The sequence below is a fragment of the Stenella coeruleoalba genome (genome assembly GCF_951394435.1).
Source record: "Stenella coeruleoalba genome assembly, chromosome: 16".
Classification (NCBI taxonomy): Eukaryota; Metazoa; Chordata; class Mammalia; order Artiodactyla; family Delphinidae; genus Stenella; species Stenella coeruleoalba.
Window position 1 is genome coordinate 64,736,383 of NC_137162.1, and position 27,150 is coordinate 64,763,532.

General features: G+C 36.8%; 2 protein-coding genes across 16 annotated transcripts in view; one reads left to right on the forward strand and one right to left on the reverse strand.

Moving 5' to 3' along the window:
- Nucleotides 1–25,151, reverse strand: part of LRRTM3 (leucine rich repeat transmembrane neuronal 3) — a 181,587-nt gene extending 156,436 nt beyond the window's left edge. For both annotated transcript variants that reach the window (XM_079899794.1, XM_079899795.1), the window contains exons 1-2: nt 24,146–25,151; nt 22,269–23,800 (exon numbers count right to left, since the gene is read on the reverse strand). In XM_079899794.1, coding sequence (XP_079755920.1) covers nt 22,269–23,800; nt 24,146–24,149 — 1,536 coding nt within the window. In that variant the 5' untranslated portion in view covers nt 24,150–25,151. The remainder of the gene's footprint in view (nt 1–22,268; nt 23,801–24,145) is intronic.
- The window catches only part of CTNNA3 (catenin alpha 3), a 1,677,393-nt gene that overhangs the window by 747,966 nt on the left and 902,277 nt on the right, over nt 1–27,150 (forward strand). The window lies entirely within an intron of this gene.

Genomic DNA, 27,150 nt, shown 5'->3' on the forward strand with positions numbered 1-27,150 from the left:
CTGTCATTAAAACAATCTGATTCATAACTAACTATGGTGTTTCAGTAAGACTTTTAAGAAAAGAGTCATTCTGGAAGAAACAGGATGTATGACTTACTCTTGGGAAAGTATAGAAAAAAATGCAATGCAGTCATCACATTTGATCACAATATGTAAAATCTTAAAATAAACCTCCTTGACTCATGTATTTGTTTCAGCTCTCTCATTTCAGAAGATTGGCAGTGAGCCTTTAGTAGGGAAGATTTTGTTTTTAATAATGTGGATTGTTGACAGGAGCACATTCAAAAACAATTAGTGATTTCCCTCTTCAAGACAATTTCTCCCCTGTGATATTGGAAATGATATCCTGGATTGATTTGTGTGTTGCTCACAGAAAAGTTAGAACTTGAGAGACCTAGATTATTAGTGTCTCAGAGAAATGTACTGGGTCAAGTCTGTATTTAAGATAACTGAGGACAGACATGAATAAGAATCTCCTTTAGCTTTTGCTGATTGGTTTCTTTCTATACTTGGAGTTGTCTCGCTCTTTTCTTTTTCTTTTTCTTTTTTTTGCATTTAAAATTATTTTAAGTTTTTAATTGAAGTACAGTTGATGTACACTATTATATAAGATACAGGTATACAATATAATGATTCACAATTTTTAAAGGTTATACTTCACTTATAGTTATTATAAAATATTGGCTATATTTCCCATATTGTACAATATATCCTTATAGCTTATTTTATACATAATAATTTGTACCTTTTAAATCTCTACCCCTATAGTGCCCTTTCCCCCTTCCCTCTCCCCACTAGAAACTACTAATTTGTCCTCTATATCTGTGAGTCTGCTTCTTTCTTGTTATATTCAGTAGTTTGTTGTAGTTTTTAGATTTCACACATGAGTGATATCATACAGTATTTGTCTTTCTCTGTCTAACTGACTTCACTTAGTATAATGCCTTCCAAGTCCATCCATGGTGTGGCAAATGGCAAAATTTCATTCTTTTTTATGGCTGAGTAATATTCCATTGTATGTATGTACCACATCTTCTTTATCATCTGTTGATGGACACTTAAGTTGCTTCCATATCTTGGCAATTGAAAATAATGCTGCTATGAACATTGGGGTTCATGTATCTTTTTGAATTAGTGTTTTTGTTTCTTTCAGATGTATACCCAGGAGTGGAATTGCTGGGTCATATGATAGTTCTATTTTTAGTTTTTTATAGAAGCCTCCATACTGTTTTCCACAGTGTCTGCACCAATTTACATTCCCATGAACAGAGTAAAGGGGAATCCTTGTATATTGTTGGTGAAGTTGCTTCTTAGTGGGCTCTATTTTCTCCAGTGGACGGTAAGGAGGTTAACTGGGAATTATAATAATGATTCCAGGCTTTTGAAAACTACTTGAAGTTCTTCTGTAGAGGCATTTCAAAGGATACTCTGCATTCTGAATGTCTGTCTTGCTCTTTTGCTGGCTATTGGCTCTAAGTTAGCTAACTGGAAAAGAACTTGTTTTTGTATCAGGCTTCCCAGAAAATTGTTGAAATTATACAATCGGTTATAATCTGGGACAATTTAAAAAATATTTAACAACCAGTAGGACATAAGTATTGACTAAGCAGAAGAGTCCCTGGCTGTAAACAGTGGGTACACCCATAGTGATTGCCACTCCAATTACAAATGAAAATGGACTTATGGAAAGGTCCTGAATTCCTCTGACAGTGGCAATGTCAACTTCGAATTAATTGACTTATCCATTCATTATGGCCTATTATTGCATAAGCCGTCAATCACAAGTACACACATACACAGAGTTACTTTTTTTCCGTTACTTATAAAATCTAAATTAGACCACTTCAATTAATCAAGCTAATCTTGTAAAATTTTTCTGCTAATCTCCACACTTGGACCTGCTTTCCTGCATTTTTTCCCCATCCATTCTTTTTTTATTCATCCCTTTTTCAAAACACTTCAGGAAAGCCTGCATATTCTTCCTGTGTTTACACTATATAATCTTATATTATCTTAACATACTGGTAAATTCACCTTGTAGTACATCATTACAATTATTAAAATATCATTGTTTTCACATCATTTCATATGAATACCTCTTCTCCATTTGATTTTATGCTTATGTTTTGGTATCTTCCTTCAGTACCTATCATAAGTCTTTATAAGAAGCCGTTTAATAAATGTTTATTAATTGATTGCTAGTGAGTGAATAACTATTGACTGAGATCACTTGTATCACAGAGCAGAATATCTCTTTTCTATGACTTTAAATGGCTGTATTATACATCAGTTGTTTAACTTCGGTATCACCAGCATCTAGCCTGGCTTAGAATGCATTTTTGATTCGATGCTTACATAAATCTCTTATGATCTGTGTATAAACTGACCATTTTAAAACAGAGAACAGTCATTAGACAGTTCATATCTCAGTCAAAGGAAACTCAGAGATTTCATAACGGTGTCCTTTCAGAATCAGAGAGCTGAGCTCAACCACAACCAGGAGGAATACCTGTTTCAATTTATTTCCTTGTCATGAGCTTCCGACGGTTCATAACCGTTTTCTGTTTTAGCTACAGGAGCAGCTGAATGCCTTAGCCAGGGGAGGAATGTTTAATGTACAGAACTCCCCATACTGGAAAAAAACTTCCTTTTGTATTGGTGCTCTGTCATGGTTGTCTTCCATTAAGTAACCCTTCCAAAGACAAACAAAACAAGCAAAATAATCTAAAACAAAACACGACAAAGCAGATTAGAGGCAGCAGGGTAGAGTAGAAGAAAGGAAGAAATCATGGATTTGGTTTCAAGGCCTTTGACTGCCAAAGCTTTACTCGGTCATCCTGGACAAGTACTAACCTCTCTGGACCTTGCTGTCATCAAATGGAAAACAAAAGGGTATACCCTGAATCATCTTCAAGACCCCTTGTAGTCTAAAAAAAGGATTTACTTTGTGGATGCTACAGATGTGTTGCTTATGTCTTTTCTCTCAGAAGACTTGATTGTACCTCCTCATGAGCTGTGGAAATGGGGTATGTCTTAGCTTGAGTATAAAAGTGGCATCTGTCCCTTTTCAGACCTTCAGAACTCTTGTGTGCATCTGGGAAGCTTGGTCCCCTGCATAGTTTCAATTACAATGAGTATTCTTTTCATTTTGAATCTTAGCAAAGACTTCTGCCGCTGTATGACTGTGTGACAGCTGCTGTGCACCCCTCCAGTGGCAGCTGAAATGATTTCTGCACCTGTCTTGTGCTTAAAAATATTGGGGGGAGGAAATAGCCTCAACATGCTGGAAAATATTGACTCATTTCCCACATTACGCTTAGCTGCTGTAAGTCACGGATTTGGGATGAGAAGCAAGCCAGCCAATTCATTAAGGGCACTGACTGCTTCCCTGATGTATGGTCTGTTTATCTAAATGGCCCTGGGATGGGTCCAGGTTCACTGTCATTTGAGGCTGGGCTTGGAGATGGGACCTCTGAAAAATGTAAACAGCTTAGTCAGACCAGGTGAGATGAGCCCATCTCTTAATCCCTCTCCCGCCACTCCTCTAGATTGCTTTCAAGTTTAGTGTTACACGTTTCCCATGATAAGCTACATATTCTAAATAAAGCTTCAAGTAATCCAATTTTCTTTTTAGGAAAAAAAAACATATTTAAGGATTAGTAAAAATGAATAAAAGGCAATAAAATAGAATAGTTAAGAACTTGGATTCAGGAATAAGAAAGACTTGAGTTTAAATTCCATTTCCTGTCCTTAGAAGTAGTAGTTTCCAGTAACACTAGAAGCACTAGTAGAAACAAAACAGAAACTGATCTTGAGCTTATGACTTCAAGTTTGTATGTTTCAGTTTCCCTATCTTGGAATATGAGTAAACAGTGCTTATCTCACGGGGTTGCTGTAGGAATTAAATATGTAAGGGAAGCATTTAGCATAGTGCCTCATAGTAAGCCTTTCAAAAGAGGTAGTTTTGTGTTCTTGTACTTTTTTTGAAAGCAAATATGGAAGAACTGACAGTGTCTTGTGGTGAATACTATGTAGCAGAGCAAAATGACTTGTATAGAAATAAGCATCCCATCTATTCAGAGGGAAGTTAGCATTCAGAGAGTTTATGGTTCAGGGACTATAAGTACCCAGATAGACAAATCAGGATTCAAATTCTAGCTCTTTGTGATTACACTTCAATTTCTTTCCTGTAAGATGGGTTAATAGCCAACTTACTGCACCATGCAAAATCTCTGAAAGCTCCTTCCATGCCCATCATTCAGAGCCCTCCCACGTTGCAGCTCAATATATGTTTTGTATGTGGCAATTAAGGCTGCTTATAATTCAAGAACGATTTTATAATTTATAGGATGACACTTTTATATTTCTAATGCTTCTTTTGCTATGTAGGGTCATTCACATAACTGTAAATGGTAAACATTTGTTGAAAATATATGAAATATATGAAGTGTAATGTTTTATGGTATGAACTGTGTCCCAAACCTCTTATGAATATTTTTGCAAGGGTAAGGGAATAAGAATCTATTGTTTAACATACTAGAGTTTCAGCACGACTCCCACAAGTGTGACATTCATTTATTCACACATGAGTTCACTAAAGACATTTATTAAGCATATACTATATCGTAAATCCTGCCTTAAGCATGTTTGAAATACAAAAACAAACAAACAAACAAAAAACCCATGTAAGACATGTTTCCTCCCTGTTAAATTTCCCTGTAAGGAAGATAATATATCTTAGACATAACTAAATATAACACAAGTTAGAAAATAATAATGGCTATAGAAGTAAATAATTGTAATAGCAATAATAATAATGTACAATTGAAGTTGAGGGAGAAAGAAAAATACTTCCAGCTATAATAATCAGAAAATATTGATAGTTCATGAAAGAGTTGATTTTGGTCATAAAATATAAGATGAATTTGGCAAAAAAGGAATGTTCCAAGGAGAAGAAAAATGTAAACAAATGAGTGGTGGGCTTTGAGGGAGATGCTCAAAGAATGGTAAGTTGTGGTTTTATTGGAGCGCAGTGGTACAAGGGTAATTGCACGAGAGAAGTGGAAAGAGTAGGTTGAGCCCAGATTGAGACCAGTCCTGGGGAGGTGTTAGAAGTTTCTGAGCTGTGATGTGACAAGTTCACTATGCAATGTCTGGTTTGGGGGCCTGGATTCTGAACCACTCAGAAATGTAGTAAAATGCTTTTCCATTTCATAGTTTCAGTATCCATTCCTCTCTGCACACATTGTTAGAATCACACAGTATTTGAGAGAGAGAGATCTTTTTACGTGCATGTTGGGCATGCCGGCCTTGTCAAATTGGAGCCTGCCAGGGTCCAGCAAGCCTGCTGGATGTTCATTTTTGTACATTATGAGCATTTGATGTTCATTTTTGTACATTATGAGCATTTGAAATATACACAGTGGTACTCCAGTCATGTGTAATTCTATAGTCACTGCTGAACAACAGCAACAAAAAATTTAACCTAATAGGTCCTAATTTTTATATTGGATTTAGTAATTTTTAAAGGGAATGTTTACCATGGTATCTTCAGGAATGATAGTTTCTAAACAAATTTATTTTGAATTTGGCAAAATATACTGGAGTAAATAAAAATTACTTAAATATGACTATTCTGTTACATTACTGAGTGGCACCATTGAAAACCTTAGAAATATCATCAATATATATTATAATTTTTGCTAATCTCACACAATCTCTGATAATAAATTTGTATTTTTTGCAAGGCAATATGCTTTTTTTCTAGAGTGTCATAATCAAATAGCTTTAACAGAAAAGAAAAAAAAGCCACAATTTTAATTTATCTGAACTGGAATTATTTCTTTGATCTAAAAATTAATACAGGAATTAAGAGATCCACATTTGACATCTTCTCCTCCCCATTTCACAGAAAACATTTCACTGGGATATGTCCTAGACCATTTTGTGGTATGATTTATAGATTATCACTTAGTTTCTGGGAATTGCTTTACTTAATTTAAATAGTGGGATCCAAGCAATGAAGGGAGTAAATAACAGATTGTTGTTTAATATTTTCAATGTTGTCAGTTTGGGTGATTGCTTCTGTGGATTACTAGTCAAGGGTAGAACACCCCCCGTCATTGTGGTATTATTCCTGTAGATATAAATATTAGAAAGAAAATGAGCTGTGCTGTATCTTATGGTCAAGCTCCATAAATCAATGACTCAAATAAATAATGCATTCATCAAATCTTCCCAAGTAGAGCTCTGAGAGCCTTGAAAATAGGAATGGACTGGTAGTTGCAAAATATCACATATAGTAACAGTTCCACTCTTGGAAACTCAGCTCCGTGTTTTCTCACAAGTACATTTATCTTTTATTCTGTTCTTGATCTACATTTTTCCTAGACATTCTCTCATTCTTGTCCACTTCACTTGATGGCAAATACCTTCAGTCAATGCATTCAGTAAAGCTTTATAAAAACCTATGTTGCGTAAGGCACGATACCATCCAGTGCCTCAGAAATCAGTTCCTGCGTTCTTTCTGATCACAGCCACCCAATGGGGCGTAACTTAAAAATCGCTGGAAGAGCCCTCTGCCTAAAATATACAGCCCTCAGTTGTCCAGCTTGGTCTGATGTCAGGGACTGAAAATTTTTTCTTAAGGGATAGCGTATTTCATCAAATTAATCTATATTCTTCCTAAATTCATCAGGGTTTTAAAAAAATTAAAGACATTTAAAAAGAGAACATAAGAAAAAGATGAAACCAAGGGTGAGGAAGGTAGACCAAAAAGACGAGTTATAAATTTCTTAACATTTGTTAGAAGTGTTTGTCTCTTATTTTTTGGTATTTTTAGCAGGAGAGAGGTGGGGGAAGTGCAGGGGATGGCATTGGCAAGATCAGTTGCATGAATAGCAATGTATTTTAAAATAAAGTTAATTAGAAGAAGCAGTAGTAGTCTCCCTTCCCCCATGGACTCTCATAAAGAGAACACTGTGTGATGTAGTGAAATAATAGTTTCAGTAATGTTCTAATAGTCAAAACAGCATCAGATGCCACCAATCTGTTTCTTAGAGTCCTTCAGTGTAAAGGAACCTTATAGCACAAGTCAATAACTGCAGCTCTACCAGAGACCCCATTAGAGAGTAATCGGAGAGTAACTGGGCCTCTGCCTCACAGCACTGTCCTGGGGCCATACCTCAGAGAGCTAAGGATTTAGGCATTAACACCTTGGTGTGAAGTAGTTTACCCAATTGTTTTTTTATACAGCTGCTAGAGTAGGGCAGGGTTTCTGGGAGCTGAAGGACAGGGACAGAGGGCTTTGCTGGTAAGGATAGCTGAGTAGGGGATTCAGGGCTGAAAACAAGGGCTACCGAAAAAAATGGTTATCTCAGTGTGCTCCTTAGACCTGGTTCTCTCCATGACCAGATTTTAAAAGTGCAAAATAATTTGAGATTGCATTATATTTACTGATGCAAAAAGAAAAAAAGAAAAGAGACAGGAGGACATTATTCACTAGCAATTCTTGAGTCTCCCATGAAGTTCATCAAGGACTTCCCAGGGCAGGGATCCTTGGCCATTCTTTGAATAAAAGGGTTAAATCTGTGTGTGTACGGGTGAGGGAGGGGTGGAGCGACCACAATTAGAAACCTGTAGATTTACAACGACACTTCACAATACGGATGAATCTCATAAAAGACAATGTCACCAGAAAGAAGCAAGACTCAAAAGAGAGTACATTCTTTATGATTCCATTTATATAAAGTACCAAGCCCGATAAAGCTATCCTAATGCTGTTAGAGTTAACAGTAGTTGTTACCCTTGGAAATAGGGCTAGTGATTGGAGGAACCAGAGGGGCCTTTTGGAGTTCTGGGAATCTTCTATTTCTTGATCTGGTTGCAGAGAACACAGGAGTGCTCAATATCCATTTGGCTTGGATAACCTTGATAATACGTGCACTTTTCTCTGTGTATATTGTATGTCAACCATAATCTTTGTTTAAGCTATAGAAATGTCTCCCACATAGTAGAATATTGCCAAACTAGTTATGCCTCTGTCATCCTTTCTCAAATTCCCAGCATGCAGGAGGGAAATTAGTCACTATTTCCAAAGAGCAAGGTAGTTATCATTGGGTTTTCAACTCCTTCCCTTGTACACTTTCTTTCAGATTTACCCAACAGTTTTTTTTTTTTCCCCTACGCTGCTGTATTGAGATACGAAACTGCATTTAAATAGCATGTTTAACAGTTGATGCCATTGTCATCAAATAACACCTTATTACACAAAATACCTTGTCATGGGGATTTTTCAGTTCTATGCTTAGTGCTAACTGGAAGCCAATGCCAATACTGAAAAATAAAGGGGTAGGGGATCAGGGTCTAGAAAGGCTTTTTAGGAGTTGTCTGGAAAAAAAAAAAAATCAGACTAGGAAAGAACATCTTGAAGGTATGTCATGGAAAGATCCAATATATTAGAATGGTATAGTCAGTTTTTAATTTCAGACAGTAATTTTTTTCTCATATGTGTTAAAGTATAAGAACAAAAGTCTAATAAGATTTTACACTTAAAAGTCATTAACTGATTAACTAAGGAATCCACATAACAGCTGTATGAGGTTTGTGTTAACTATCTACCACTTCACAGATCTTGTGTCATTTAGAAACTCTTACAGCTCTTTTCATCTCTGCTCTTTTCAAAAATCTTTAAAAAGAACTAATTATTATCATGTCTCCAGTGAAGGGTACGTATCAAATTTCTCTCCTGAAAAGAGAAAACTCAATGCTTTATGAACAAGTGACTTTCCAAAACCAGTCAAATAATTAAATGTCTTTCCTGGTGAAATGACTCCAAATTTCAAATATCCTTTGCCATCTGTTATGTTTTGTTTGCCTTGAGTAAAAACAAAAATCCACTTGCATGCCTGCATGTAGTAGGTGCTCAATAAATATCCATTTAAATCTTTTATTGTAACTTTTGGATAAATTGCTTTGAATAATTCAACCATTATTTCACACACTCAATTGAAATTTTTGAAAACATAAATAATATTGTGTTCCTTTCTTCCAAATGCCTAAATTATTTCCCACTAGAAGTGAATTAGGTGCTAAGTTATATAGACTATTTTATTTGCTCCAATAGTAATAGCATGTTCCCTTTAGTACTGAGTGTTGGGGGGGATGTGATATGTCCATGTTTGGGGTACAAAAATGAAAAAAAAGAGAGACATACAGACAGACGTTAGAGCAGATTTTAAAGAGACATCTGAAAGGTAATGGAGTCAGTTCTTCAAGTAATGTTTATGAAAAGGAAATGATGCTGAATTATTAGAAAAGGACAATACTAAGATCAAAAATTTTTTGTTGTGGTTCTAAGCAAAATTGTTACAGAACAAAACTTAATATGACAATTCCATTAATGGATATTAATAGAGGGTTTTCAGATTTTTGGTAAGCCCTGTTTGAGTTTGATTTAATGACTTATTAATTAAGCTCCAGGAATATTTAATCATTTTCTATAGATTGCAGACTTCTTAATTTATATGGTTAATATGGGAACTTTCACTTTCCCATTCATATCAACTCATTGCATTGTGAAAACACCTCATGAGAGAGATGAGAATAACTTATTACTTGCTGTGCCCACAAACATGTTATCTCAATTTATTCTGGAAATTGCCCTGAGATGTGAAGCACTGTTCCCAGTTTACAGATGAGGAAACTGACACGATGCCATGCTGCTAGTCTGATTCAAAGGCTGTAATATCTCTTCCATACCAGGAAATAAATGTAGTCTTCCGTGAACAGATTTAATTTGAATACCTGCAGGCCACATCTGTCTTGAACTGGTTCTGCAGGTATTCATCTGTGCACACTGATATGCTGATTTAATAAAAACTTAGATATAAAAACCTCTTCTTTTTTTTTCCTTTTTTTTCATTTGTTGGCCCTCTCTTTCACCCATACCCAGCTCACGCGGCTTGAATTCTGGCTGGCACGGTAGTGCAGTCAAGGCTGCAGCTGTTAGCATCCCCTCCTCCCATGCTCATCATGAGTTCTGCAAATGAGCCCTGCAGACTGGTATTGCGTTCTGCAGTTTATGTGACAAACAGCTTTTGTGGCCTTTGATTTTTCATATCACTCATAAATTCTGGCAGCAGACGGGCTGTTTGTCAGATTCACATTCCATACATTTGAAAGTAAAGAGTTGACGATTTCTGCATTGAAAGTGCAGAAATTTATTTGTATAAGATTTATTTATAAATTTTACTTAAAACTACTTTGAGAGGAACCTAGGATATTCTCTTGGTCCTGCCTAACTGCAAATTATTTCTATCCTTGTGCCATAAATCTTGATAATACGTCTTTTAAAATGTGCCTGAGAGATGTATTTCGTGTTTAGAGTGCTGGATTTTAGTGAGTCAAATTGTGCTTGGGCAGTATGTTTGCCTCTTCACGTTCTGTGTGACACTGTAGGAAAATGGAGACTTCAGTCATTCAGCTGCAGGCTCTAAGAAAGCCTGTTGTAACTGTGCATTTTAATTAACCGAATCAGCTGAGGAAATGTTGTCCCTCTACTGTGGTGTAGCTGTCTGCCTTGTAACGTACATCCCTGGATAAACAGAGGACTTCTATTTCTTAAACTGCCTTTCCACCATAGTCTTTAGGAGTGTTGGGCTTTTTCTTTTTTCTTAAATTACAGGTGGAGAAGGTTTAATTAACTCTAAAATGATTCTCCAGGAAACTCAGTTGCATTTTTTACAACACTTTGCACTACAGTATAGTTACTGCAGGATGCGTGTTGTGATTGGAGCACACAGAAACATTTATAAACTTAAATCTGTTTTGTCATATTACCAGAGATGGCATCTGCACTTGGGTACAGTTGAAATACAATTGAAGATCACATAGTTTGTGTTTTTTTTTTTATTTAAACTAATCAGTGGGCTACTGTGAACTGAGCCAACAAAATGGGAATAATTTAACCATTGATTATTTCTGCACAACACACTGCTGGATGTTAAAACTGAGTTGAGTATGAGGAGGTAGTTGTGGTTCAAAGAGTTACATGCAAATTTGACCTCTGGAAGTATAATTTGTGAGCCTGGCATTGAAAACTGCTGAATACATCCTGCTGGAAACTTCTTGCCTATGTGATTGGTTATAGGTTAGTTAAGCACTGAGTTCCTTTCATTCAGCTGTTAACCACACAGAATTTCTTGAATCTATAGTAGATTAGTGCCAGTTTCAGAACAGTGGTATTTCATCTTTTCAAACTATATGCCATGGAGCCCAGGGCCCTCTACCTGAGCTAGACCAAGCAGATTCCAATACTGAAGATTAAAAATAAAACCAGAACTCGACCACTTCTTATGTTTCTTTCTTTTAAATAAGAATGGAAACAAAAAAAATTTCTTTTTAAAATTAAAGTAACCACTGGGTATATCTTCAGCAAGAGAGATATAGATTAGAGGTAAAAACTGATGCAGTGTTTATAGTAAAACCCTGAAATGGATAACTAAGAGAGGGACTAAGGAACGCAGTCCTTGGAAGATCATTAAAAATACAATTAAATTAGCTTAGAGTTTGAAATAGAAGGTAAGAAAATGGACTGCAAGGTTCTCAAAAACCCTCATAGCTACAAGTTTTATGACTAAATGAAGGTTTCATTTCAATTCTCGTATTATTACATATGGTCCAAAGATGAATCTGCTCCATTGATGGCAAAGATTACCACAGTCCAGAGTCTGAGTGATACCTCACATTTAAAGGAATACTTGGATGTTCTACACATCTGCCCTGCCTTTACAAATCACGATTAAAATGTGACTTAAAAATATATTCAGGGGGGATGTAACTTCTATTTCTGAAATTAAACTACAGTTTACAAAATTATAGTTCTTCATTTATAGAACTAAAAAAAGCTATTGAATACAAATAGATTTTTGACTCCCTTTTAAATCAAATTATTAGACTGTGTCATCTTAATTATTGCTTTTCTAAGAGAAAAAAAAAAAAAAAACATTAGTATTTTCCTCTTAACCCAGCCAGTAGGTGCATAGTCAAGTATAGTATAGATTGACTTATCAATAAAGTTGGATAGAGGGAAAAATTGAAAGATATTTTAAGTGGTGATGAGAGAGAGAAAAAAAATTCAGTGAAAAGGAGTAAGAGGATGGACAGAAGGTAGGAAAGGAGAGACCCAGCAAACGGCAGACGCTTCAATCCTCTATAATCAATTGTGCCTTCTGCAAAATCAGTGTTCAGGAGGTAAACAAATAATGAGCATTTCTAACTGTCAACTTCTTAGTATTTGATGTTTGAAACCTTCAGTAGAATAGTTACTTTGAAAATGTATATAATCAGAAAGCCAAAGACCTGTGACTTGGTCTCTGTGACAGTGTAGGGTAGCCACTTTGGGAAGGGAGGAGAGGTCTGGGAGTGTGTCTAAAGCAGAAGCCTTGTGGCACTAGGCATGGGATGAGAAGATATGAAGCTAAAGAGAAAAGGACCTTTCCCGAGAGGCAGTGAACGAGGAGCAGTCACAGATATATGGCTTCTACAACAAAAGCTGACTACCCAACCTTCGCTGAAATCAAGATGTATTCATTCTTTGAATGAAATATTCTTTCTTTGTCCCACATTTTTTTTAGCTCTTAGTAACTTTAACATGCCAGCTAAAATGGTCATACCTTTGGTTACTGTCAAAGAAAAATTGTTGTTAGATTATTCACAACATAGAAGCAACTTAAATCTGAACATGATTTTTAAAAACCATATTTTGTAAGAATAATTTTTGAAACCAGTTTACTGATAAATGAGAAAACTTTATATGTGAGAAAGTACATATAAAATAAAAACAAAAAATGTACATACAGACTATATAAATAAAAGGTTGACAGTAGGGCTTCCCTGGTGGTGCAGTGGTTGAGAATCCACCTGCCGATGCAGGGGACGCAGGTTCGTGCCCCTGTCCGGGAAGATCCCACATGCCGCAGAGCGCCTGGGCCCATAAGCCATGGCCGCTGAGCCTGCGCGTCCGGAGCCTGTGCTCCGCAACAGGAGAGGCCACAGCAGTGAGAGGCCCGTGTACCGCAAAAAAAAAAAAAAAAAAAAAAGGTTGACAATAACCTTATAATAATTAACAGAAAATCAGTTCAACAGACATCTACTATGAATAAAAGTCTATAACCAATCACCACTGGATGGAAGAAGAGATGGTCCCTTTCCTCAAAAAGGGTATGAAAACACATTAATAACTCTCACATAAGGCAGCCTGTGATATTGTCTCCAGTAGACATACAAAATATCATGGAAAACAGGGAAGGGCAAGCAAGATTAAGAAGACTTCTAGAATGAGTAGAATTTGAGTTGGATCTGTTATAAGAAGACTCAGAGATTGACAGGAGGACTTGGGAGAGGAAAGCCATTTCTCACAAAGGAAATAGCTTGAGCAAAAGCACAGAGGTAGGAAAGCACTTCAATAACTGGCCAGTGTTAGAGCATGGGGAATAATGTGGAAATAAAGGTAGGGATGTAGTTGGGCTTTGATGGGAGGTTTAGGATTTTGGTCTTATGTACCACATTACTCTTCAGTATTAATCACGTGCCCAGTTGCCCCTGAGCTTATGGCAGTTAAGATTCTATTTCTTGAAAGTCTGCCAGATATCTGTTTGTTATTCCATGTAAAAATAGATAGTGGAATACAGCTATTAAAGCATTCTGTTATACTGAAATTTTTAGCAATTAGAGCTAATAAAGGGAAGGAGAAGGTTACGATTATGTGCCAAGCTTTATACTAAGTGATGTCATCTAAGTCATCTTATTTAATCATCTAGGAACTTTATGAGTATTAAATTAAATAATTAAATTAAATTAAATAATATATGCAATGTGCCAAAACAAAGTACATAAAAATATTCAAGAAATGCTGATTCTTGGCCCTGTTGTGACAATCCTGTGATGATTATATTATTTTACACATTTTTACTTTTAAGATGAAGAAGCTAACACTCAAGATTTTGCAGTTATTAAGTCCCAGAACCAGAATTCAAACTGTTTCATCCTGGTTCCATAGCCCACGTTTTTTATTATATACAATATTGTCTCTCCGTGGAGAAGAACTAAGGAGAAAGCCTGTGTATAATGGTAATTCACTGAAGAGATTTCTCAAACTATAGTTTACTGAATGAAACATGGATTATTTGTCCTGCCTTGGTTCCTTTGGGAAGGCCCAACTGCATGTTTGAGAAAAATATAGAGGTTTCTATGTAGGATAATTTCAGAGGTGCTTGCAAAGCACTTTTGCCCTCGAAGCATAACCCCTGCTCTTAGTATATGACTTTCTCACCTTTAGCAAAAGGTTTTTACCCCATTTAGGTGTAAGTGTCCTTGGAATCGATAATGATGCTAGTTGAGATCTGGGGATACATATTGGGTAAGGAGTAAGGAACCAAGAGAGCCCTCGGTAGCACTGGATGGAGGAATTTCAGTACGGATAATCCTAAGTGGAGAAAAGGCATGGGAGTGGAGGCAGGGAAGACAGAAGGCACACATCCCAGACTTGACTAGATTGCACTCTAGAGACAAACCCAGTCCGTTTGTGTGATCAGTCCAATCACAGAACTGATGAATTACCCTGTGACTTTCTGACAGGATCAAAATTTGAGTGGGGAGTCTAGAAAACCAGGCAAAGTGATACAACAAAAGCATTGGGAAAAGATCTGCAGGCAGAAAACAAAACAAAACAACTAAAAAACAAACAAAAGAAACCTCCGTGTTAGAAGTGGGAAAATGTAAGAAACGTGAACCTTAAATTTGAGAATATGATGGGAAACGTGGAGGGTAAAACAGATGTCAGGAAAGTGAAATACAGGATGTTCATTATTTAGTATTATTTTTAAGATTAAGAAATAAATAACATGATCTTTAGACTCTATTTTTTTTTTGTCTACCTTGACCTTTTCTTTTTAATTTATAGCTAGCTTAATGGTTTTGCATTTCAGTGTAAACTAAGACCCCGCACATCTCTGTGTGTTCAACCATAAAAACAACCAAAGTGAAGCCCATAAAAATATGTAGATTTTTACATTTTACTACTCAGTCCTCCTTGTAAAAGTCCATAGGGCTAAGTGCATGTTGCCTTTTAACAACATAAAATAGGCTGGAGTGAGTGCCACAGGCTGGGAAGATGACTACACTAGCAGATCAGAATTTAACTAGCAGAGGGATATCCTAATGGTAACTTACTAGAAATCATTTCCTAATGGAGCTGGAGGTGTATAATTTGGCTTGAGATGCCTTGTGTGGGTAGGGTATGAATTATTTTAGGGCAGTCCTATAAAGAGGGACAAGATTTAAGATTAATGGATGAAATTTATCAGAGAACAGAGTCAATATAGGGACTCTGTTCTTATATTTAAAAAAAACAAAACTATATACACATTCCTGGCACATAATAAGTCAAGTACACAAAAATACACATACACGTAAACAAATATGTGATAAAATGTGAATAATCCTATAGGAAGGACATGGATTCTTTTTTTCCCCTAAGCATCTAAAACATGTCTAGCTTGGCGGAAAACACAGAATACTTATGTATATAATATGTCCTGTGCCATATTAAACAGATCTTTAATTATTCCATTTTAATTGTAATTCAGTGATGTTACCTAACCTTCCTTAGGGTAAATGGCAGTACTCCAACCAAATATTTATACCTTTTAACTTTAAAATTTCATACAGATTGTGCAGAATCCCTTTCATAAATTGATGAAAAACAAGCCAACACTGATCCTAAAGTGTCAAGTTAGTTTTTAAACCTCTTTCACTGTGGTAAGTTATCACAGGTTTATCAGAGACTTTAAAGTCACTCAACTACTTCAAGATCAACATGGTATGTCCTACAAGTTTCCTTTAAACATTCTTGTGAAATGGTGGTTGACCGCATCAAAAATCATGTTCCTTTTTTCAGAGAGTACAGCAGATCAAACTTAATGACAAGAAGCACTTTTTTGTTTTTTTGTTTTTGTTTTTTGCGGAACGCGGGCCTCTCACTGTTGTGGCCTCTCCCGTTGCGGAGCACAGGCTCCGGACGCGCAGGCTCAGCGGCCATGGCTCACGGGCCCAGCCGCTCCGCGGCATGTGGGATCCTCCCGGACCCGGGCACGAACCCGTGTCCCCTGCATCGGCAGGCGGACTCTCAACCACTGCGCCACCAGGGAAGCCCTACATTTTGTTTTATGGTCTAACTTTTTTTTATTGAAGATAGGATTCTCCTTTGAGTAAGATGACCAATTGTGTTGATTTATATGAGGCAAGACCTTTTTTGTGTGACATAGGAAGTAGAGAACAACAATTTAAGAGTGGGATAAAAGCATAACTGAAATTTTTTCCTGGGTCAGGGGGAAATGGGAGTCCCTGAAAATAAGGTATAAAGAATTATCAAAAGAGTTATCAATTTGCATTACAACATTTGCTGGATAGGTTAAGAGAGAAGCTCTTTTTCTTTTTTTCTCTTTTTTTTTCAATAAAATGGATTATTATTGCATATGGAGTTTCTGCTATTAGAAAGTACAGTTGCTAAATAGATTCCCTCTGTTTGGTCTTACATTGTGACCCAGATAGTCTTGTTCTCTCTGTGTTCCTGAAATTCTCCTCACATGTTCAGGAGACCTAACTCAAGAACATATAACAATAATCCTACGAAGGTAAAGCAGAATAAAATTAAAAAATGCTTTTTCCACTGAAAAACCATCATCCTCTCTCTGTTCTCAAGAGATTTCATAGGAACTCAGCTATCAAAGAGGATGGTTTTCTACTTAAATTATAAGAATTTTGGAAATACGTCTGCTACATCATACTTGGTAAGAAAAGCTACGTCCAGTAGAGAGAGATTTTTGATTACACTGGTCATTTTTTTGATGAAAGGCCCAAAAAGAGTACTCTTAAGTATTTAATTTTGCATAAATGAATAGGTTATAACTCATAAAAAAGGCTTTGTATTTTTATGCTACTTTTTTTTAATCCAGTGATTTTCAACAGTAATAACTGGTAAAGTCAATAGTAATTTCTATACTAGGAAGAAATTTTGGATAATCTTTCACTGGGGGAAAAGAAAGAAACAACAGAATAGATGTCATGTAATCGATACCTGGAATATGTGCTAATCCCACTGTAACATGTTAAAGGCAATTACTTTTTGCTCAATAATGACGTTATCTTGCCATAAATGTTATATTTATAAGGTATAAAGTAGACAAGGGCTCAAAATAGTGATACTGAAGAGGGGTAGGGCAAGTAACCTATGTTAATTGAAAACCTTTTCTATAATGATCTTTTTTGGGTCCCAATTAGAATTTTGATTTAGTTTGATAAGCTCTGGTTGGTGTCTATTTATGTTTATTGTACATTGCGGTCATTATTGATATGGGATGGAAGAAACTTTTTATGGAAAATAAACGTCAAAGACAAATTAAGTTATAGACTCACTGCCAAGTCTCAGAATTCATATTAATGTAAAGTGGATTTAGGCTTCTGTTACATAGAGGTTAGTAATGTCTTTTTCACCCAGGCCAAACATAGAACACTGGCAAGCATAACTGATTATCTCACTAAATGCTTTTTGAAAATAATAGATAGTTGCCATTTTAGAGTTTACGAAGTGTTGCTCACATTTTGTCCTCCCAGTAACCATATGAAGTCAATAATTTTGCCCGTTTTACAGATGAGTAACTTCAAGTTCAGAAAAGCTGAGGAATTTCCTCGGGATTATTTGATTTGCAAGTGTCAGAGAAATTTGAATCTAAGGCCCATACCCTATTATTTACATGGCCATGATATGTTCCTTAAATCAAAAGAATCATAATATCTTTTTATATAGATTTTCTCTGTAGTATTTCTACTGTATTCTACCCAACTGCAAAACTCAACAATGATTTTGAAGAGTAGGCAAACGTGGGTCCAATTCTATAGGCTATTATGATGTTAGATTCTAGAAAGTCTTACTTTCACCTGTGTATTATCTTACTAGTTTTCAAGAGTCATTTAATACAACCTATTTGGCTTTCATCAGTTCTGTTTCTCTTACAACATTTGTAATTAAAATCCACTGATATTACTTTTTGTGTTCATGGTTTATTCCAGCTGCCTCTGATTTTTGATATAGGTAGCTAAGAGAATACAAGTATAGCAAAATTCCATGGGTTTGCATAAAATCCAGATTCTAATGAGAATCCAGGGAAAAGGGAATAAAAGAGGCGACACAGTTTCTGGATTTTTCATTTCTCATTTCTCAGTTCTCATTTATCATGTCTGGAACTCATTTTGTCTTAGGCTTCATGGCCTGATGCTGTTTCTGATGTTAGTTTAATCCACACTTTAAATAAGCTGGTTGAGTTCTCTTCTTGGTAAATGTCAAGGGAAGAGAAGGTATTGCATGCACCTGCAGCATCCTGAAAATCCTTTACCAAATCTACAAATCTGACTCTGCATTATCCTTCCCCAGAGGGAGAGCATAATTTCATTATCTATGAATCATCACCTCTTAGACTGTAACATCATTGTCAGAGAGCCTAATAGAACAGTGTTCAGCTGACTGGAAAGGGGGAGGGTGGGAGAGAGTGCTGGGGCAAAGCGCAGGTCACTGGCATGGTAACAAACTGGAGAGTTCCAGAGCTGGATGCGGAGGCCTCACTCACTCCACAGCTCAGACACTCCTGACTGGTAAATAACTGATGCTGGTTCTTTCAGTATTAATATCGAAATTTGTTTTCCCCAACTTATTAAATTATATTTCAGTATCCTGCCTATGGAAAATATTCACACTTAATGAAAATATCAGAATATTTGGCCAATGTTGATGATTATAAATACTTAAAAAATATGTCTTATCGATTTTTGTTGCATTATTACTTGCTCTTCATCTTTGGACACTTATTTCTAGCCCTTAGTTCCAGTTCTGTGGCCTCTGGGCATTACTAAATAAGTCAATATACAAAATATAACTTAAAAAATTGTACTATAACCATGTTTCCAAGGGAGATGAACTAAATAAAATTAAAATCTGATTCATGGATTGAAAACCATGTGTTGTAAACCACATTTACATAAGGGTTCAGGATAAAAAACTAAATAAAATGTTTGAATAGCTGTGGTTAGTCTAACCAGCCACTGGAGGTCGCTGATGCTCCACAGTAATACAGTCTATTGCCTGTCTATTTAGGCAGTTGACTCACTGAATCAAGAAAAAATGGTTTAAATTCTTTGAAAAGATGTAATGTCAACATCCTTGGAAAATATAAACTCATTTAAAAGAAATATATCTTGCATAATTATTGCTTGGAAGACTGGCACTTGGACTATTAACTCTATGCTGCAGTAGCACTATGCGTACCAGGGCTCATAAAAATTTGGGGATAAAACCCATACAGTTCAGAGACTAAACTGTATTTCCTCTCTCTCTGGTAAAGCATTCAAAGACTGAATCCGTTCTTCTTTGATGCATCTCTGCTGTGTATTTCAACAGGTCAGGCTGTTTATTTAACTGTTGTCACCTTTGAGGAAAGTCAGACACTTAATATAAATTTGGAATAGAAAATGAAATATCAGTTATATTTTTCTAATATGCAATGAGCTTTTAAATACTTATGAGAATAGATTTATGGTATGCAGTCCAAAAAGTGCCATGGGGTGGTGGTGAGGACGATGACTTTTGAGCAGGAGAACATTCATTCACCAGCTGGCTTTGTTAAATTTATAGTGGCGAACTAGTGATTGTCTAACCTACGAGAATTATGTACTGAGAACTAAAGAAGCTTCATTCCCAAAGAGAGGGAAAAGACTTTTTTTTTGGAATTCCATGTACTGAATCAAAATTGCTTTTACAGTCTAAGGGATTTTATTTTGGTTCTTCTCTATTATTAAATTTATATGTAGTTAAATTTAGGCATTAAAAAATGACCAACCTTCACAATTTTGGTCATTCATGTAATCTTAACACACCAAGTGGCTTTGAACTTTAGAAACACTTTTAATACAGCGAACATATTTTATATATACTAGCAGTACCACAGCATCAAGTATTTGCAAGAGTTTCAAAATATGAATATAACTATGCCTTGCCTAAATTTATTTGGTATCCATGACAAATGAGGCAGAAGTTCAAGTCAAAGAATAAAAATGGGCTTTTTCACTTTAACACTGCATTTAATTAAAACAATCATGTTTAGTACAGGTAAAAATGAGGCTGACCAAAGAAAGTTTTGTTTTTAGATGGAGTATGTATTTACTGACATTTTATGAAAAATGTGAAATGACAACTTCAGTGAAAAACATCGCAGTAGTTTCAGTCATCCAGTTCATTGTACTGTAAGGAAGTATCTGCATTATTAATCACTTGGGAATCCGTGACTATTTGCCATTAATAAGTGTATATCCAACAGTTATGCATGGACAAATATCTTGTAGCTATGATGCTTTTCTGAACTGGTGTCTATTTTAAGGTTTCATCAAAATCAAAGTACAGTTCCTTGAGAAATCTACTTTCGAGGTTCCTTTTTCTTTATTGCTTATAAAAGTATGATTTTTATAATCTGGCTTCTTTGCAATTATATCTCATGGTGACTTGCCTAGATTTTTCCTCTCAGAATATGAAAAGCCTCCAAACTCTATAAAAATGCTGGTAAAAATAGCCATTTACTTTTTCTTTTTTGCTGCAGTGATTCTGTTTTGAAAGAACAGGGGCATGGTTAAAGATACAAAGCTTGTTGACAAGCCAAATTAAATGAAACGGGCTCAACGTTGCAATTCCTGATTTTTGTTCCTATAATAGAATTCTTCGTTTTGGAGGATGAAAGAGAATACTGGCTAAAGACATTTTTCTAAAATCGAAATGAACTGTGGTCGAAGTTACTTAAATACAGAAGCTGTGATATTTGTGCTGCAGGCAATAAACTTTCACCACTGACATAAAAACATGCATGCAGCTTGCAGATTGCCAACAGGGTCTGTACAGAATCATACTGATGAATGGACTTCACAATATAGGTGAACAAGGGGACACTGTAACATGAGCAACAGAAAAGCAAAAGACAACTGCCATGGGGTTGGTCTTTTGTCCCGTAAGATTTATTTTATACGTTTATTAAGGTGTTGTCAAAACTATCCTTTTCAACGAGGCTGTCGGTGGTGGAAAGCGTTTCTTGGAATGTGTTCTCTTTACACCTCTGAATGAAGTGTCAGTCATCAGGGGACTGGTGTGTGTGCAGAGCATAGAGTGGAACACAACAGGACAGCCTGACAAATCCCAAACAGAACAGACAGCTCATGATTCCGCTCCCTACATTAGGGTCCTTAAAAGAGCTGGAAAGAGAAATTTTGGTAAGCTTCCAACCACATGCATTTAGCAAGCTGCATTCCCATTTGCACGCCTCATCTCTGAAAACTCCTTAAGGTGAGGAACAGTGGAGAAATCTGCCTCCTGCCTGTTTTATCTATTTATTTATTCATTTATATACTTATTTTAGAAATGTGGAGGCTAGAAGAAATTGACGGTGAAACCTCTAGTCTGATTTTTACAGAGAAGAGTTTGAGAGACAAGGCTTCAGGTCTAAAACTTTGTATTTTTACTGTCTCCTTGCATTTTGCAGTTGTCTACTTGCAGCATTTTAACCCTTCAACAGTTTTCCCTAGGCTTGCTTTACTGTAATTCAAACACCTCTGGAAACTGCTCATGGTGCTGCTTTAACCTTTCAATAGTTTTCTGCAGTGTTCTTTTTAAGCTAGGCATTGTTTTAAGGCTGTCCCTAAGTGTTCTGTAATCAAGTCCTCACCTAAAATCAGTTCAGGCTCCAAGTACCTGGGATCATTCACTTTTTCCTTGATTTGCCAATGAACTGCAAACCTTCTAGGACTATAGATTCGGTCTTGCCAGAAGGAGAATAACAGCCGATGGGAAGGATTACTTATGAAAGAAGTTTTGTCTTAAAACAAGTGTGACATTAATGGAATCAATAAAGGGTCTTATACAATAGGCGTTAAATTAAAGCGGAGTTCAAGCTTTACATTGATTGTGGTATTTAAATTTCAATGGGTTAATTATGTATGAAAGTAAAATGACCAGTATTATGAATGTACTAAAACGGACAGGGAAGGACCTTGCCAGCAAAGGGAGAGGGAGAGGGGTAGGGAGAGGGGCACCACATTCCCTTTATAGTCACCAGAGTTCAATAAAGCACCACTTATTTCCTAGCTTTTAAGAGCGCTTTTATCACAATGGTTCATACCTCACACTCCCTGGAGCCCGATTTGTTATAGGTGCAGGGTCCCGTCCCATTCAGCAGCATCTCGCTGGTCTCCGTGTTGGTGGGTTTATAATCTACATAAAATTCCTGCGTGCTGGGAGTCATTTGCTTTAGGGACTGTCTTTTCTTTTTCCTGTGCCTTCGCATGAGGGAGCGCTGCTGCAGCTGCTTCATGCTGGCAGGGTACCGCTTCCACGACACATAGATAACAAGAAGGATGACGAGCACAGACAGGAAAAGGGCCACGCTCCCTGCGATGATTTTATGGAAAGAGATGTGCTCAGTGTCAGCATCGGTCTCTGGGCCAGGCTCCGTAGCTCCCACTGTGGGGGGCAAAGGGGGTTTGCTCTCATGCTTCGGCCTGGGGAGCTTGGGCTTAAATGTCGGCTTTGGGAGAGCCCTGGCCAGATCAAACCTCTCCGTGGTACTTTTGCCACAGATGCTGTAGTTCTTCACTGCATCGATAACATTTACTCCTTGCAGCTCTTTGGGACTGGCACAGATAATTGTATTCTCCCTCAGTCCTTTAAAATTTTTCAGCCAGTTTACCAGGGAACAAATATTTCTGCTGCATTCCCATATATTCCCGGCAAGACTGATGTCATTGAGGGATATCCAAGAATCCAAAATCTCTTGACCAATAAATGTGAGCTTGTTGGAATCCAGGTTGAGGCGCTGCAGATTTGGGACACACTGGAAAACACTAGGTCCACTAAAAGCTTCGATCTCATTGCCTGATAAATCAAGCCTTTGTAATGAACTCCAGGTCCAGGACATGGTCTGTCCTATGACACTGATTTTATTCCACTGCAAGTAAAGGTTCTGAAGGCTCACCAACCTTGGAAAAAGGGCCAGATTGAGCTTAGAAAATTGATTGTGCTCCAGGTGAAGTTCTTTGAGTCTGATCATGCCTGCAAAGACATTCCTGGCTAAACTTCGGATCCGGTTATATCCCAGGTCCAAAAGTTCCAGGTTGCGGCAGTCTTGGAATATTCGCACGGGGATGTTTCTCAGGGAATTAGATCGTAAATGTAAACTCAGCAGCTTTCGCAGACCCCGAAACTGTTCAGATCCCAGAGAATGCAGCTGATTATAGGACAGATCCAAGTTCCGTAAATTTGTCACAGGTCTGAAGGTATTGTTGAGAAAATAGGAGATTCTGTTGGAACTCAGAATCAACTCTTTGAGTCTGCGTATTCCATTAAAAGCATTCTCATCAATATTGCTGATGTGGTTATGGTCAAGGTACAGCCAGGTGAGCTGGTTGAGCCCTTTAAATTGATTATACTTAAGTTTTTGAAGGCTGTTATAGCGAAGGGACAGACCTAAGCAACCAGCAGATATACTTGAGGGTATCTCCTGTAATTTCTGAGATTCACAATATACCATTTTGCCTTCACACCTACAGCCCTTAGGGCATCCTCGTTCGGCAGAAGAAAGCATTGTCAGTAAGACAGTGGGGGCTATAACCAGTGCTACAGCTGATCCGCTCAGTAGCCTAATTACATTGAAACCTGGAAATAAAAACAACTTAGAAAAGTTATCCCCCCAAAAAAGGAATTCATTTATTTTTTAATCAAGCAAAAATAAGCATGTATTTTCTTTTTTAGAAATTTAAATCTAGATAAAAACATTTAACATCAAATATCATCTCCTTATAATTTAAAGAGAATTGTCTTTAGGCTTTTTTTTTTTTTAATAGTTAAGCAAGGAAACATGGCAACTAAGCAATCGAATTTATAGTCTTAGAGCAGAGCAAGGTAATCTCTACAATAATTAAGGCAGAATTAATTTACAGATTAGTGGATTTTTTGTTTTTGTTTTTTTAAGAAGAAAAGAAGAAAAATGACAAAACATACCCATCCTTTGTATTGTTCAAAGGTCGTCCTTAGGTCTTTGCTTTGGCTTAGGGGGCCACTTGCATGACAGCCCCTGTCAGCTGCACTGTAGTGAGTCAGGGCTCGCTGACACCCAGGAAGAAAAATTGGACCCCTTGGGAGATGGACCGATTTTGGAACATTATTCTTTGCCAGCCACGCAGAACACTCCAAGAACAAATAAATCCCAACACCGCATTTGCAGCAAAACATCAAAATCTTCCTAGGTAATAGGATCTTCATGAATATTACGTTTTTGCATCTTTACAGTTTTTTTGTGGGGGGGCGGGGTAAAAAAAAAAAAAAAAACTGGCTTCTACAATTTCTTCTTATCGGAAAGCAAGATGTATTCCTCCAGGCAACGTGAGGCTACCTGAGCTGCCACATCTGTATCCCATAGCCCAGCATTTCTGGTGGCGAGCACCCACTTCAGCCACAGCGCTGCATTGGAGTCCGGAAGGCAGGAGAGCCCCGTACCGTGCACACGCTCAGCTCACTTCTGCAGACTGTCATTCCGAAAGCTGCTCGGACTGTTGCTTTGGTTTTAGTGAATGCAGTCTTATGTAAAGCTGCCCCCAGTGGTGAAGAACATTATGGGCATGTGCAGAAATGTCTCTCTTTTATCTTGCAAATGAGCAGGCTTTCTGTTGGAAAATGAATGATTCTTTTGGGTCGCTCGATAGGAACTGAATGGTCACCGTAATCAATAACTAGCAACATTTTCTGTAATTTCCAAGTCTTGTTTTACAATTTGGCAACGTCTTTATTGTCTGCATCCACTTAATCGCTAAACATGCGCTGCCCAGAGTTTTTCTTGAGCTTGACATTAAGTTCACAGACCGAATGTCAATTTTTCTTAACCTCAACATAGCTTTGAACTGAAATTTATAAAATGAATTATTGAGCTGCCTGCCCATTTGACCTCTTGGAGTCACAGCGATTATATTATACAAGGTGTCTCAGGATGCTAGAACACATGCATTTTGGAGTAGAGAGGATAACTAGTGACATATAAACTAATGTATCCAATAACCTCTCTGGTTTTCCCACAAAAGACATAATTGGTTTCATGGCTTATGACATGGTTTGTTGTTTTGGTTGCTGTCATTTTATTTTTTTAATTACAAGAGAAATAAGCCATATTTAGTGTGAGTACAAGAATCAAGAGATCATCTGGTTCAGTTTATTGATGCTGTTACTATTACACTAGCAATATTTATTGAGCACTTTCTAAGTGCTTTAAATGGGCTATCTTATTCTATCTGTAAACAATATTATGATGTAGGTCCCATTATAACCTTCATTTTGAAGATGAGGAAACCGAGACTTGGAAAGGTAACTTGCTCAAGGTCATACAGCAAGCGTCAGAACTGAGATTTCGAACCATAGCTCTCTTAGCTTACACCTCTAACTGCTAGATGATCCTGCTTCAACAACATTGTTATCTTCACTTTAAAATGAGCCAAATGAAAATTATCCTAAGTCATTGTGTCAGGGAAGCCTGTAATAAAATAAAATTCTTGATTTCTAGAATAGGTTTTCATAAACTTCTTTGGTACGAGTCTTCTAACAAGAATCATAAAAACTAAAGAGGAGAAGCTTAGCCTAATGATTAAGAGGATGAATTTTTGCACCTAGGTTCAAATCCTGGCTGTACTTTACCAGCTCTGTAACCTTCACTAGGTTACCTATCTTCTCTATGCATTAGTTTTCTCTTCTGCAAAATGGGCATAATAACAAAATTCCGTTTCATAGAGGGTTTGAGAATTAAGTCATCTAAATGTCTGTGAAGTACTTAGAATAGTAAGTGGCACGTGATAAGCCTGTGTTAGCTGTTATTTGAATAATATCAACTTTACTGTATTTGCTGGTATTGCATGTTATTTAGTATTGAATATTGAGTATACTCACTTTCATTTACTCACAAAGAACTACTTCAATGAATATTTTTTATATTGTTTACAGTGGATTTCTGAGATCCTTTCAGTCTTGCCTTCTTTGATGAGAAGAGTTCCTAAATTGCCGTCATCTCAACTTTATCTTTAAAATGAGTATCTAGTGGACCATAACTAGTAATTAATGTTTGATTATTTTCTTCCCAGAGCAGAATATGGTAACATCTGCCCCACAGAGAAAACCATTTGGTTTAAAAATAAATGGTAATTTTATAAAAAATAAAAGTGTTAGTCTTAGTTCGATGAATTGGCTGTGGAAAACCCTGGAGAGCTTTCATATCTTCTAAGGATGAGAAGCTTGGTAACAGTCATGATAATCAAAAGGGATCCCATAGACATCATGCAATTCCTCAGATAGTATGCCATTAATAGGGCAGTTTCCTCCCAATTATTCTTGCTATCAATGCGCATAAAGCCCCCAGAGAGCTTGTTAAAAAGATAAATTTCCCAATCCCTCCCCCAAGATTTTGATTCAAGGGGACGGAAGAGGCTACACTTATCAACAGACTCTGATGGACAACTTGGTTTAAAAAATGCACTGTAAGGGAATGAATAAAAATAATAAATTTTCTCCTAGTAGGAAGAGAGGACATATAAATCTATGACATTGTGATATAGATTCTATGAGGACAAAGACAATGTTTTGTCTACTTCAGTTTCCCTGAAACCTGCAATAGCGCTTGGCATATCATAGACGCTCAATAAAGATTTATTGAATAAATACATTTTTATGGGGGTCACAGGTACATTTGATGTAGGATAGACTGGTTATGTAATGCTAGTCTTGTGTACATGGGATTGATCCCTGAAAAGTTCCTTGGCCAGTGAGATTGGGTACAGTCTTGGAGAAAGTGTTCTTAAAAAATGTGTGTTATAAGGCAAGAAACTGGGAAGCGGAAATACTCATATGGTCAGCAAGTGATCTTCACTTTTCATGTAGATATCTCTTGTCTTCATAGTTAAACCATAAATTTTATGAGAATAGTAAGTATAGGTTTGAATATTCCCTTTGGCATGTTACAACTTTTATCA